The sequence below is a fragment of the Homarus americanus genome, unplaced genomic scaffold, assembly GCF_018991925.1.
Source record: "Homarus americanus isolate GMGI-L3 unplaced genomic scaffold, GMGI_Hamer_2.0 scaffold23598, whole genome shotgun sequence".
Classification (NCBI taxonomy): domain Eukaryota; kingdom Metazoa; phylum Arthropoda; class Malacostraca; order Decapoda; family Nephropidae; genus Homarus; species Homarus americanus.
Genome location: NW_024731054.1, coordinates 4,409,028 through 4,423,875, shown reverse-complemented (window position 1 = coordinate 4,423,875; position 14,848 = coordinate 4,409,028). Strand labels below are relative to the sequence as shown.

At 37.2% G+C, this 14,848-nt stretch overlaps 1 protein-coding gene across 1 annotated transcript; it reads right to left on the bottom strand.

Moving 5' to 3' along the window:
• Positions 1 to 2,066: 2,066 nt before the first annotated feature.
• On the bottom strand, positions 2,067 to 14,524 carry LOC121867533. Its single transcript, XM_042367523.1, has 6 exons — positions 14,445 to 14,524; positions 12,649 to 12,784; positions 7,084 to 10,391; positions 5,941 to 6,053; positions 5,245 to 5,352; positions 2,067 to 2,993 (listed from the first exon to the last, which is right to left on the bottom strand). Exons 2-6 carry the CDS (start codon positions 12,773 to 12,775, stop codon positions 2,711 to 2,713), a joined length of 3,939 nt encoding a protein of 1,312 aa, XP_042223457.1. The 5' UTR covers positions 12,776 to 12,784; positions 14,445 to 14,524; the 3' UTR covers positions 2,067 to 2,710.
• Positions 14,525 to 14,848: the final 324 nt, after the last annotated feature.

Here is a 14,848-nt window from a genome sequence, read left to right as displayed (position 1 = left end):
TACGAGGTGAAATACCAGATCGTTCAAGATTTGGAGAAAGGAACACGTCAAGCTGATCTCGCGCGCCAGCATGGAGTGAACGAATCTACGATTCGTACTATTAAGAAGGATGCAGCCAAGATCAAAGAGCACATGACAATCACAAAGTCTGCAGGTGCTTCAATGATCAAGTATTCCCAGAACAAGGTGCTGCTAAAGTTGGAAAATTTGCTGGCGAGTTACTTGATTCGTCAGGCGCGACGCAACATGGCGGTGGACACGCGATCCGTTCAAGAGTACGCACGTGAACTGTACGCAGCAGTGTCACGTAAGATGGGAATTGCAGAGCCCAAACCCTTCAATGCTTCCTCTGGTTGGCTGCATAGGTTTAAGAAGAGGAACAAAATCACCAACATCAACATTGGTGGTGAAGAAGCAAGTGCTGACCGTGTGGCGGCTAGAGATTTTCCTCCGTTCTTACGTGAGGTTATGGAGGAAGGGCAGTTCACTGACGACCAGGTGTTCAACATGGACGAATCCAGCCTTGTTTGGAAAAAGCTGCCTACCAAGACCTTCATTGTCCAGTCTGCCAGCAAGGTTCGGGGTCGGAAGTTGCAGAAGGAGCGCATCACCGTCCTCTTTACCACCAATGCCTCCAGTACCTGTAAACCAAAGTTATCGGTGATTCACACAGCCCGCACGCCTACAAGAATATGGACATGAACAAGCTTAATGTCCACTGGCTAACCGCACGTAAGGCGTGGATGTTCTCTGCTGTCCCTCTCCTGGTTTGACGACTGTTTCGTTCCAGACGTCAAGAAATTCTGCGAGCAACAGAATGTTCCATTCAACATTTTGTTGCTCCTTGACAACGCACCAGGACACTCGCCCCTACTTATGGATCGTCACCCCAACGTAAAAGTGGTCTTCCTTCCTCCCAACACTACGTCATTAATCCAGCCCATGGACCAGGAGTTAATCTGCAATGTTAAAGCTGCATACTCGGCAAAGAAATTCAAGCTCCTGAACGACTCTACCAACACCAAGGATGAGTTGCGTAAGCTGGGTGACACCGACAGCGAGAGTAAAAGCGACGAGGACAAGGAACAAGAGGTGGTGATTCAAGAAGTTCTCGTCAAACAGTTTTGGAAGAAATTTAACGTCAAACAAGCTGTAGATTTCTTGGTGGAGGCATGGGATCAGCTGTCTATTGCTACGATTCGTCACGCATGGCATACCAGGTGAGAGGAGGAGTCAACCTGTGACTGGTGAGGTTCAGTCTGTGACAGTGGCATTGGACCTTGCAAGAGAAGCTGCGCACAGTATTACAGCTGAAGGCTTCTCCGAGACCACCAATGAAGACATCCTGGAGGTGATCAGAGATCCTGAAATGACTGCCGACGAGATGTTGGAAGATGATCACGTCAGTGAAGAGGAAGATGGTGCGTCAATCTCCGAAGAACACAAGTTAACGCATAGTCATATTAAGGGTGCCATCGTGTGTGCAGAAAAATTGAAGCTCTTCCTTTCCAACGACAATGACGATGATCGCTACGAAGTCTTCCATACCCGGCTGGTGCAGGCTATGGAGCCGTACATCAAGGTGTATCAAGACAACATCAACACTAGCCGTCAAAAAAGCATTCCCGAGTTCTTCGCCCGCAACCCACCACAGCCAGTGATAGTGACAGTGAAGGTGACTTTGAGGGATTTATCAGGGAAGCCCTGACAACTGTAACTGATAGTGATGGTGATGCACCTAGTAATGGTGATTCACCTGAGGGCCAGTAATCTGCCCTCTGCCTCGGAACCAGCCTCCATCCCCGTATGCCGACCCATCTCTTCTACTAACATAAGTGTTACACCTAACTTTTAGTTTTCCTAACCTAACCTTTATTTTTCCTAACTTAACCTCTATTTTTCCTAACCTAACCTCTTCTATATTACTAGTTTGTGCATACCATCATAAAGTTAAGATAAAATTTTTACTACAACATAGTTGTGTGTCGTCAAAAAGTGGAGTTTGGGGGTCGGGCCAGTCTCTATTGGAATTAATCCCATATGTTCTGTTGTTCCATTTACGCGGATTTCACTTTCCGCGGTACCCTGTGGGTTCAATTGACCGCGTAAATCGGGGTACTACTGTATACATTTTATCATGTACGTCATACACAAAATTATAAAAAATATCACACAAGATATAGAATTGGGCCCCATCCCCACAACATCATAGAGGTAATGTAACAGGATATAAGTACAGTATTCCACAATCCGAAAATATCTGAAATCCTAGACCCTTTCAGCCCCAAGCGTTTTGGATACGAGCATATGCCTCATTTTTAGGGAAAGTTAAAGCAACTAAAGTATCAGTTGGGTTTTACAAGCTGGTGGAGTTACTAATTAGTAATTACTATTAGGATTCCTGACACAGTTATTTTATTGTTTTATCTTGTTATGATGTACAGTACATACTTGACAGCTTCACTGGCATCAAATCAGAGTAACTTGCCAACATCTAAGTATTTGTGTGTTCATTTACTCACTCAAAAGGACATGAAAAGTCTGCTTTAAAGGCTTAACATAGGTGTAAAACAATAATTAAGCTATACATAATCAGAGGTAATTAAAATAATAATAATTTAATGATTCTAGTAAAGAATTTTTCAATCTGAGTTCTACTCTAATTAGCTATAGCTGTTATAGATACTGATAACTTATCAAATAATCTTTTTTACTTATTGTTAGCTTTCATCTTTCCAAATTCTTCACTTAAAACCTTCATAACATCTGCGTGTTTTATATTCTGTCGAGACTTCTTTACAGATCCATAATTCTCCTTCACAAATATAGCAAAGGCCCCTGGTGTTCTAGGTGTTTTAGGAGGCTTCCCAGCAGGTGTGTCAAGTCCACTTTTTGCGTGTCCTCGTTGTGAATTAATGACCAGCTCAAATCTCCCATAGCAGTAACCACAAACTTTCTTTTCTATGTCTAAGCTCTTAGAATGACGTCCAATGCTGAGGAAGTGCAAATTTAAAAATAAGTTTCAATCCATCTTAATAACTAACAATTACATGTAGTATATAGTAGTTACAATTAAACTATACTGCAAAGCTGATAATTATTACTACTGTACTTAAATAACATACTGAAGTGAAAAATATAACAAAACATAAAGTACTACTACTTTTTTTAAAGGTGTATCTGGAACACCTGTTATACATTATATGGATACCTATTGTCTGTTCGCTTGAACCCTACAACTGAGGCCTTGGGTCATTTTGTAGCAAGGCAACTGATTGGTTGCCAGACAGTTCTTTAGTATTTAGTCTATTGTATTTATGTTCTGATATTTTAAGGGATAATAACTATTCTGTGTTGATCTCTGATAATTTATGCACTTGGGCAAGCAAAAATTAGCTTGCTTAATGCTCTGATAACATAAATATCTTGAAGAAAACAAGAAAAAGACTACATAATTTCAGCAACGTGCATGACGTCATGCAGCAAGGAGTTACGTTTCAACTTGTTCATCATGTTCATGTTCTTGTCAAGGTATTATGTTATCAGAGTGTTTAACAAGCTAATTTTTGCTTGCCCAAGTGTAGAAATTATCAGAGATCAACACAGAATAAATACAATGAAGTAAATATCGGAACTAATGAACTGTTGTACCTTTTCTGGAGTCTGTCTGCCAGCCAGTAAGTTGCCTTGCTACAACTGACCCTAGGCCCCAGTTGTATAGTTCAAGTGAACAGATTATAGATACATATTTTATCTTCGTACTGTATCATAATTAAAGAATTCTCAAACAATTGTATTATCTGGGTTACAAATACTGTACTCCCTATCTGAAAACATCATTCTCTTAACTCATTCAGTGTTAGGTTTAGGATACCAAATACTGTCAGCTGAAAACATGAAAAACTTGCCATGTCTAGGATCTACTTGCATATCACAGTTCATCATTAACATCACAGTTGTGGACAATTCTGGGTGACCACGTGATAATGGTGTAGAGGACAAACAAAGAGCTGTTACCCTCAATAATAAATTCAAATAACCACTACGACAATCTTGCTCGTTAAAACACATAGAACAAAATACAGCCGTCAGCATATGAACTCTATATTTCTTTTGAGATTTTTTACCCATACAGGAACTGGAATCCTAATATTTTTAATCGATTTTTAGTAACATCGGCAAATGACAAACTGTGCTATAGAGGCAGGGACACTCCCCTAATGAAACAAAGGTTAACTGATGTATAAACAGTTAATTACCCAACTATACCATGATTAGCAAGGTAGGACCTCAACTCAAAGCCAGCGGTTACTTCAAAAACCAGTGAGCCTCAGGGTATACTGGGTATGACTGATGGAACCAGTTCATCTTGACTCAAATTCCTCACAGGAGAAAATAAGGATTCGAGGTCACTCATATCTTACCCTTGCCCATAAAATTGAACTTCAAACTTCAATACTGGATGTATGATCTGTGGGTCTCAATAAGGGACCTGCATATTCCAAATCACCTAAGAAAGGGATGAAGTACAGTATATTGTGGAACAAGTGAACCACTCTAACACCCTGGGTGAGAAGTACACTTTGGGATATATCAGGCTCACAAATGACATCCCATCAAGCATCCACCAGGATCATACACAAAGAATACAGTAACATTTGCTCATGTATTTAAAACAAAATGGTAAGATTGACCACACACCACAACTGGCCTTTAAAGAAAAAAAGAAAGAATTTATACTGTCAACGTGAAAAAAAACCAGTGACTTTTCAAAGTAACCACTAAATTAGGATTGAGGTTCTGTCTTGCTAACACCAGTTCAAGTGTAATTAGCCATTCAAGCAATAATTATCACTAATCTAACAGGACAATGTCCATGACTTTAGAATTCAGATTGCTCCCCAGAAAAGGTATATTCTTCTATGTTGTATTCTGGTGGAGATGACTCGTCTAACAACCCATAAGCCATAGAAAAAATTACGACCAATGATGCCTAATTTTTCAGCTTATAACGGAATACACATGCATTACTTCCTTTATCCAGAAATAATATTTTTTATGCAAAAGGTCTTTGCTAGCTTAACTGTAATAGAAATAATAAAAGTACAATATAAAATAGTTCAGGTAATGCACAAAGAGGATTTAAACAAAGATGAGGATGTAATAATTAAATTTACATTATAAATATGAACTTGTTTGTGCATTATCAAAACTGCAATGTATATTCACTTGGAAAAATCATACCTGTATTTGCAGCGGGTGCATCTGTACGTATACTTGCAGGTGATCTCATATGAGTGGCATCTACTGATTCTAGGAAGTTCTGGGAAGGTGTGCATTGCTTTTGCTGCCCTGTGTGGTAAACCATTTAAATAAGGTTACAGTATATTTTACTATCTTTACTTTTAGGGCTACAGTATATTAATTCCTTGGGTACGATGACTTAATCAGAGTAAAAGTGTTACAGGTATTGTATTAGAGGGAACTAGCCATTGTATCCAAAGGGATAAGACATCATACATAGGGATTATAATTATATTATACTCAATGGTTAAGTTGTCTTACTCAATGGGCAGATTCAGTGTAATATAGTACTCAGGAAAAACACATCATACTGAAGGGGTTAACCATCTTACTGTTCTACACCTTTATATCAGCAGCAGTATACTGTACAGGGTGTTTTGGAAATACGTTTCATAATTCTGGTGTGTATTTCTGAGACAAACACAAGGATAAATAACTCCATGGAATCTCAAGCATGAAACTTAATATTCAGTAATACTCTTTAACACCAAAATCAAGTACAGTACAAACCAACTTTGACACATGATGGGAAATACAAACAAACACAAACAACATCTATGTTATGTCCCCCAAATTTTCACCCAAAGAGAAGTAAAAGAAAAATTATATACTTTAGAAACAACCAGCCATTCCTACCAAGCTTTCCAGAGTGGTCCATGACCATCCTTATATCCTGAGATGATCCAGGCAGCAGCGTGGCACAGCTCATGAATGAGGGTGTCACGCAACCTTTCAGGAGCATCAATTACCTGTGCAATAATAATATAAACCATAAAGTACAGGACGTACACTCATAAAAATTCAAAACTAAATTAAATTATTTCTTAAAAGACCTACTGAGTAAATATACTATTATTTGACTTTCACTTTTTCCAGACTGGGGTCTACCCCAATTAATCAAATGTATTGAGGTATTACTGTACAGAATATGCAAAAACAAGCAAGTTGTGTATGTTTTAGTGTATCAGCGTGGCTAGAGATAAGCATCTAAGGCTGCATGTAGCCCAAACTAATAAAAAGACGACCTGACCATTTGTGCTCAGCTCTCTTGTTTTTACATTCTTCTCCTATACATTAATTTTGACAGGCAATAAAAACCTATTAAGAGCTCTTTCAGCCATACATTAGGTGCCCTTTAAGTTTGTGAATCCCTCTACCCCTTTTGAATATTCTTGGATTTAACTTTGAAATTGATTGTTTGGTTGCCCAAACCAAGCCCAACCATCTGTGACAAAGTAGCTGTGAATCTGTCTCTTTATGCCTTTGTTTTCAATATCTGTAGGGAAAGGTATATGAATACAGGTACTATGACATTTGTGAGCCTTACGAAATATAAAATTCAAATTCGGTGTGATTTAAGGGCTGAAGGCCATGTCAAAATGGATGAAAGAGGGACCCAAATAGCATATGTAGAAAATCACTGGTTTAATCTGTGTATTAATACTGCTAAACTAGACCAATACTAAATATTTAAGACAATAGTAGTGTAAGACCTCATTGTAGAGAGAGAATAACTGATGAGGTAGCCTATATATCATTGATTAGAGAATCTTTTTTTTTATTATGTGTTTTATTATACAAATGATACTATGCATCAGTTGCAATACAGTACAGTATGGGATAAGAATGACCACATATATGATCTCAGTAGTGCCCACAACCTATCCCCCTTACCCTTCCATAACTGGATATTTAATTGACTAGTAATTACAGGATAAAACAACTTTAAAGACAACCTATCATAAAAGGCAAATATATTTGAAACTATAAACAACTTACCTTAGTAGAAAGCTCAATTCGGGTTCCTCTTCCAGCTTTTGATCGATCTATCTGATAATAACAAAAGCCTGCTGTCTTGGTCATTCGTGCATTCCACTTAATACTCATAGATGAAGGAAGTTTACCTTCAAAAACATGAGTATTGTAATATTTGTATAATTTCTCTGAGAGCTCCTCCTTCTGCTTCTTAAAATTCTTTGTATATCCAAAGGCTTCTGGGTGACACCGACCAGTATGGACATTTGTAGAGAGTGATGCCAGGAATGATAATGTAGGAGTGGCATTATTAGCACCACTTGTTTCATACCTTCTAGACAGCTGTTGACAATGCCCTTCTGTTTTAGGAAATATCTTACTACGGCCCTTTGGCTTTGGAGTAATAAGAGTTAAGGAAGGCTGCGGCAGTTTCTTTTTAACTTCAGTGAGAGAAAAAACTTCATCAGAATCAGAATTGGAAGAAATGGCAATGGTAGGAGAATCACGCCATGATGAGGAGCTTGTAGCACTTGAGACAGTTTTCTTAGGCTCTTCAAATATTTTAAGTGATCTAAGATCTTCTGAGATACTACCACAGGAGTTAGAATTCACAATGTAACCAGGTCTAACAAATTTCTTGGCCCTCTGTGTCAGAGGAGGGAGAGTGTAGCTAATATCTTCCTCACTTTCATCATTAATAAAGCTTGATTCATACTGATCCTGATGTTTGTGGACAACGTCACAAAGTTTTTTATCTTTTTCTGTTTGGCTCTTTACTTTCTGCAGGTAAATTTCAAAACTGTCATCCGCAGCCTTATTTTTTCTCTTTGGTAAGCCAGGTACACCATTTTTAGTTTCATCATATTCTTTACCTGTGTCACCATCTTCTAAAGCCTCACTTTCTTGATCAGTGTTATTTTCCTCGTCCGTTTCTTCATCGTCAGTTTCAAAGCAGAGTGTTCTTTGAATTTCTTCCTTTCGTCTCATTGGTTCAGTTGTTTTACTGGTTGTGCCTCCCACTGTGTTTTCAACTACTTTCCTTTTTGTTACTGAACTTTTCTCAACTTCTCTAATAAAATTTTTCATTACAGCACACTCATTTTTTCTCCAATCAGAACTGTATATATGATCCAATTCATCCTGTATCCTTCTTAAATCTAGAGAACCACTACTCTTACTATCACTGTTTTGTGAGTTTGTTTTGAGCATAGAGGGCATTGATGCCTTAGGACCTAACTTGCAATCTTGATTTTCCAGGTTAATTTCTAGATCAGGAAGAGAATCAGATGATATGTGATCATCAGAATCAATAATCCTCATAACATTCCTGGATTTTTGCACTTTAACAGATTCACCCAAGTTTTCACTGACAGGACCATGGTTATAACTTTTCCTTACTGTGTTAGGAGACGTGGCATCTCTCCCAATGGTACAAGATGTTTTCTCCATTGTTTTATAGGATTTACTTAATCCCTCTGAAAGTCTCAAATGGAGAGACTCTTCAAGTGATTCATCAATGTTATCTGCCAGAGACAAACTTGCTGTTTTTTTCATAAATGAATTCAGTTTTCTTTTTGGTTTAGATGCTCTTCTTCTGCTATCATCACTTGAATCTTCAGAAGTTGAATCAACTACTCTTGAAGGTATGCCAGATCTTTTGATCTTCACAAAAACTTCTGAATCACTGCTACCAGAATCCCTGTGCCTGTTATGTATAAAAAGTGGAGACTTCATGGCTTTACTGACTGAAAAAGTTTTCTTTGATTTCTTGATATTCCCTAAGATTGCATTACCAAAGCTGTTCTCACTGGTTATGCTAGAATTGATGATATCTGTAGTTTGCAAATTGGTCTGACTGGGAGATCCACTAACATTAAAGCTTACTGTTTTTTGTAAAAAGCTTGATCCAAAAGAACTCTCTTTAAAAGGACTTGTAATAATCCATTTTGCAACTGCTGGATTCTTTGCAGTGTCTGGTGTTACCTCAATATATTTCTCTGGTGCTGGTGAACCAGTTGCTTTAAATTCTTCACAGTCAGCATCATAATTTGTATCATCCTCTGCATCACATTCATCTTCACACATCTGGTGTTCATTACAATCCTTGACTGGTGAATGTTCAAACTCTTTTACTGAATTAGCACAATCACTACCAACTGGATCAGTTTCAGTTCCAATTATTGGCTTCCGAAGTTGATGTCTAGTAGGACAAACACTAGTCACTATGCTGACATCCTCACTTATTAGTGATTGTGCTTCTTTTTGCACCTTTTGTGGTGAAGTTTTGTTATAATCACTCAACCTTGCTTCACTGTGCCTGTTTTTGTATTCAAGGATGTTTTTCAATTTGATAATACCTGCAGCATCCTCTATCCTTTCATTTACATCTCTCTCATTTATGGAGTCATCATCAGAACTCTCTAATACAACTAAAGGTTGAAAGTCATTTCCAAATTTTCTCCTTTGCAAGTACTTCGGAGATGTACCAGGTGTTGGACTGCCAGAGTCTGAACTAGATACAACCACAGTTGGAATTGTCAGTGTTGATATATCTGGAAAGACAGGAGAACGAGAAATCTGAATCTGACTTGGATGTTTGTCTATCACTGTACTGTTGACAACTCTTTCCATGGAATTCTTTGGCTGTTTTGTCTTCACATAATTTGCACTACATGTAATGATGGTATCATCACAATTGAAATTTTTACTCTTTACTGGAACTTTGGAAAGTTTCACTTCTTTCTCCTTAATGATATTAAGAAGTTCTTTCTGTTTCTTAACAGCTTCCACATATTTTCGAAATCCAACTTCAGCATTGTTAAATTTAGTTGAAGTTGAAAACTGAGTTTCATTTTGGCTCTCACAGGTATAATACAGTTGAGGAGGATTTCTACCTTGATCTTCATTCAATTTTATAACTGGCTGCCCCTCTTCTTTACCATAACAAAATTCAATAAAACTACCATCTTCATCAATATCAGTAAAAATACTTTCTCTCCTCTCAGATTCTTTATTGCAAATTCTTTGAATCTGCATTCTGTTTGGCACTGTAGCTCTACTCAGTGTTCCAGGACCCACTGTAGCCTCTGAACTCTCTAAGGCAGGAGGCTCATGTGTATCAACTGAGTTTGTATGAAAATCACTTGAACAATTTTCATGCAAAGTTTGGAGATTTGAAGGAGTATTTCTTATTGACGTTCTGGAAAACTGTTGCCTAAAATGCCGGCTATGACTTGAAATATCCCTATTTTCTTTATTCTCTTTTGCTAAACTTGTAACCTGCTTATTGTCTTGGGTAGGTTTATGGGTTTTGAGAGAAAGCTTATTGGAACCTGCAACAATGTACAGTTTAGAAATTAGTAACAAGGTAAAATACATCTCTCTTATATCATAGAAAATATTCTACACTTAAAAACTAATGTCTTCAACAAGAAAGTAAAAATTTATGCAAGAATTATATCATCAAACTTTAAAAAAATTTGTACTGTATGTCAAAGATCCAGAAACAACGTATAAAATAAATTTTTTTTGTTTAGTACTCTTATAAGTAAGGTAGTTTACATAGAATATATTGTACAGTACATAGAAAGTAGTGTAATTAGCAGAGAAAAGAGCAGAGTAGAAATATAATTACTCTGTATAAAAGAAACTTATTAAAAAATTTCTATAACAATGTGTTGAGCTTAAATATACAGTACATGATAGATTATGTGGGTTCTTTAGTATGACTGGGATTATAAATGAGATGCCACACCTTGAGGAGAAATTTCTTAGTATTGATACACAATGAACTAATCCCAAAATTCTGTCTTTTAACCGAGCTGGAGTAGGGTAACTGTTAATTAACAAGTCCAGAGACCAAAAGCCAGGTTCTCAGGCACTTAAACTTGTTACTAGAATATAAATACCGAGTAAATTCAAAACTTAATATATCCTTCACTTTCACGTGGGATTTCAAATGAGGAAATTCTTAGCATTAAGGTATCATGGAAAAGGAGAAGGCTTGAGAGACTTCAATGCTACATACTCGCTCCATGATCCTCTAATATTTGAATTCAGAAACCAGGCAAACTAGACCAACCTGTTTCTAAACTTTCAACTACCCCAGTGGGAGTTGGGAGAGGCTGTAATACTGATGAGTGGGAAAGGACACTAGAACTGATGTGTGACTCCCACCCTTCCCAAATGAGGATGGATCTGTAATTACTATTGGCCATTTCCTCTAAAATGTTGTTATTAATGAATATCATTAAGCTCTAAACCAAAGAATATTCTTAAAATGCTGATTTTGTGATGCATGGGAACTCCATTCTATTGTACAGCATTGTCTTTGTTGGGTTCAGCTATTTTCAAGTTGGGTTTCATGGTTCAAGTGTTAGTATTTTGATCTACTAATCCATGAGACAGTATGTTTCGGTACTAGGATGGCTAAGTGATGGTTGCTGATTTATAGCATTCAATATTTTTATATGTGGATTTGCATTCAAAGTCCTACTTTCTGCATGTTACTCAAGCCCAAACATTTACAGTGCACTACAGGTACAGTACCTGTATTGTCATTTTTGAGATATTGTTTCCTTCTCTAAATCCCTAGCTTTAGCTGTATCTACCTATCCAGGACTAGTTAAATTGGATGGATCCTTTATTTTCATGCTCGTGGAGTTCATTTTATGAAGTGAGCTGAGCTGGTGAGTTTATGTGTACAGTACAGTACAGTACTACACATTTATTGGTAGAAATAAGTTCCAGAATAAGATTTTTTTTTACGGGAATTAGCCCACCCGGGCACAGGTCAGACAACCCACAACGGGGCCTGGGGGGCGAAAAAATAAGAACAGAAAGAAATTGAAAATAGAGAAGAAAAAGGTTATAATGTGTTACCGGTAATCTACACCACAAAGATGCCGGAAAACCAACCTTTTAAAGTGAGACAGATTGTACAAGTATGGAAACACAGAAGGCAGAGCATTCCACAGTTTGGCTGTGTGAGGAAAGAAGAAGGTACTACAAGTTTTAAATTTTATTAAATGGCTTTAACCCTCAAGATTTCTTTGCTATAAAAAGTTGCTTGGTCCCAATGTATGGTTACAAAATGAATAATGGGCACATACATGCTAATTTAGAGATCATTTGAAACACAAGTGTCATAATGCTTTGGGAAAATATAAGCAACATTAATCACGATTACTGCAGTAAATCCCTGATATAATGGACTAATTAGGGGGAAGGCCAGTCTGTTGTATCCGGATCCGGAATAATAATGGACTTGGTCCGTTATATACCAAAATAGTCAGAAGTGACCACGTGAGTCACTTTTTACCACCAACACTCACCATCACCACCATAATGGACCTGAGACGGTTATTTTTTTACCTTAACAGACCTGAGTCCGTAATACTGTATATGAACCTAGTCCGAACGGGTCAGTGTTCATTAAAGCTGAAGTCCACTATACAGTGTACAGTACGTTACATTAAGATTTACTGTATGTTAAAAATTTATAAGCATGTAAATGACACCTTTCTTTTCATGCATGAAAACACTTTTGTGTTATACAGATTCTACAATATCCATGCAACAACTACTCACGCTGAGCAGGAAATGTATGAAGTTTCTTGGATGAGCCACGGGGACTCATTCCAAATGGGGTGAGGGGCAAGTCGGCAATATCTAGTGAAAGGCGTGTAGAGTTGCCTTTCCCCTGAGGTGTCCCCATTTCATAAATCTGAAAATGGAAGCACTGTACATACCGGTACATATTGTTATCCTTTCAAAAGTAAAGACAAAGTAAGTACTGTACCCTCCCACAATATTTTTGAAGCTAGACATCTGCATTGCCAATGCAATTTTCAGAATACAGTATTTATAAGGGCGTTATCCTATTATTGTTGGTACTTTTTTAGGAAATTATTCTTAACATTAGAAATGATTTATCATAATCATCATCATCTATACAAAAATTGGTGGTACTATGGCATGCAGTCTACAAAGTTATCTTTAGTTTAACTTAATCTGAACTAATGCACACTATAGTAGCACCCAACCATTATATAAAGTTGCTGCTGCTGTATTTCTTAGCGAGTACAAAATGGAATAGCATTATTAATGTCTATGAAACGTTAGGAATCCAACTCCTTTAAACAAAGATGTCATCCACCTCATGTGTGTGGCACTGTGCATCCTTACAAGAAAAACTAGACAAATCCTAATTATTAAATAAAACTATTCCTCCACCCAGTTTGTGTTTTCCTAGCTGTAAGAAAAAGGTTTTCTTCTAGATATTTTTTATTAGATAGTTGGTTACCCTGGTGTCAAGGGCACAGATTGAAACATTCTGAAAATGTTCTGGACATGTGCAGTTCGATCACAAGGTAACCAAACCTAACCTTATATTCTACTCCGGGGGGTAATCTCGGCACGCCTCAAGCTTTCAATTATATTTTGATCGATCAAACTACACAAGCCCAGAACATTTTCACCACAGTACTATCTCAACAAGCCTCACCCTTACCCTTACCCTTAACTATTAGGGTTTTTTAGCGTAGTGGATAAAAGGTACGGCTGCCACATTGATCGACTTGTTAATATTTAGGTTGTTAGTTTGTAGGTTACGTTAGTCAGAAACAAGGCCATCTTAGTAACTATAATTGTATAGTCTGCCCACCACACATACACATTAGGCTGTCATACCAATAGACATCGGCGTTCCACAAACAGCTGCCGGACCTGTAGCCTGTGCCTTTTTTAAGCTAAAGGGAACACAATACAGACACCTTAGGAGTGAAAGGGATAAGAGGAATTTGATTTGATTTGAATATATAGTAAACATCCATACAGTAAAAGCACATATACATAAACGTTTACAAAGGATAACATAAATTATTAGCAATACGTACTCCGAAGTATCAGAGGCCACCAAATCTCATCAACTACCTTAGTGCTGCTAATTTGTAAGCCTAGTTAACATATCTGCACTATATTCTGTACTGTACTGGGTATTATCAACACGTTTTACCTCTAATGGTGTATATATATTAGAGGAGCGAAACAGGTAAACATTGGTTTGGAAATAGAGTAATGGACGAGTGGAACAAGTTACCAAATATCATCATTAACTCTAATACACTGGATAGCTTTAAATATAGGTTGGGTGGATATATGAGCAATAGGGGTTGGGTGTAAATGGGTCAATAGGCACGCTGCAGTTTCCTCCATTCTTAGGTTCTTAATGCTGGCGTAATATAATTATTTCTCTGTAGAAGATGAACGATTCAAAACTTACAGGAGGAAGCAAACAAAGTCTGACTGAATAAATATTAGTAATTATTAACATAAAAAAGGTTGCTTCCATATTACCTTCCTCTCTAAAATTTGAAGAAAATTACCTAATAAAATGGTTTCGGAGGATAAAGACAAGTATCAACCTGCCGACGACTCCTGTTCCTCCCGCTGGGGTTTAAATGTCTTGTTGCTGTATGGTCGCGGGGTTACCTCAAGAAGTTTGTGTACTGAAAATATTTAAGTTATTCTTGGATTAACATTGAATAAAGATTAATATTATATTAAATTAAATTATTTAATTCGTATAAACCACCTATATTTTAATAATAAAGCTGAATATAAGAAGTTAGCTTATAAAATATTTATTTAAGATATTTTGAACCAGCAGCTTTCGTCTTTATTCAAGACATCTTCAGAGACAAAAAGAAACCTGTTGCCTCTTGCCTCTGAAATACTTTTACTTTTTACTTTTATCCTCTTTGCCGCTGATCAGCTCGTTAATCGGTTA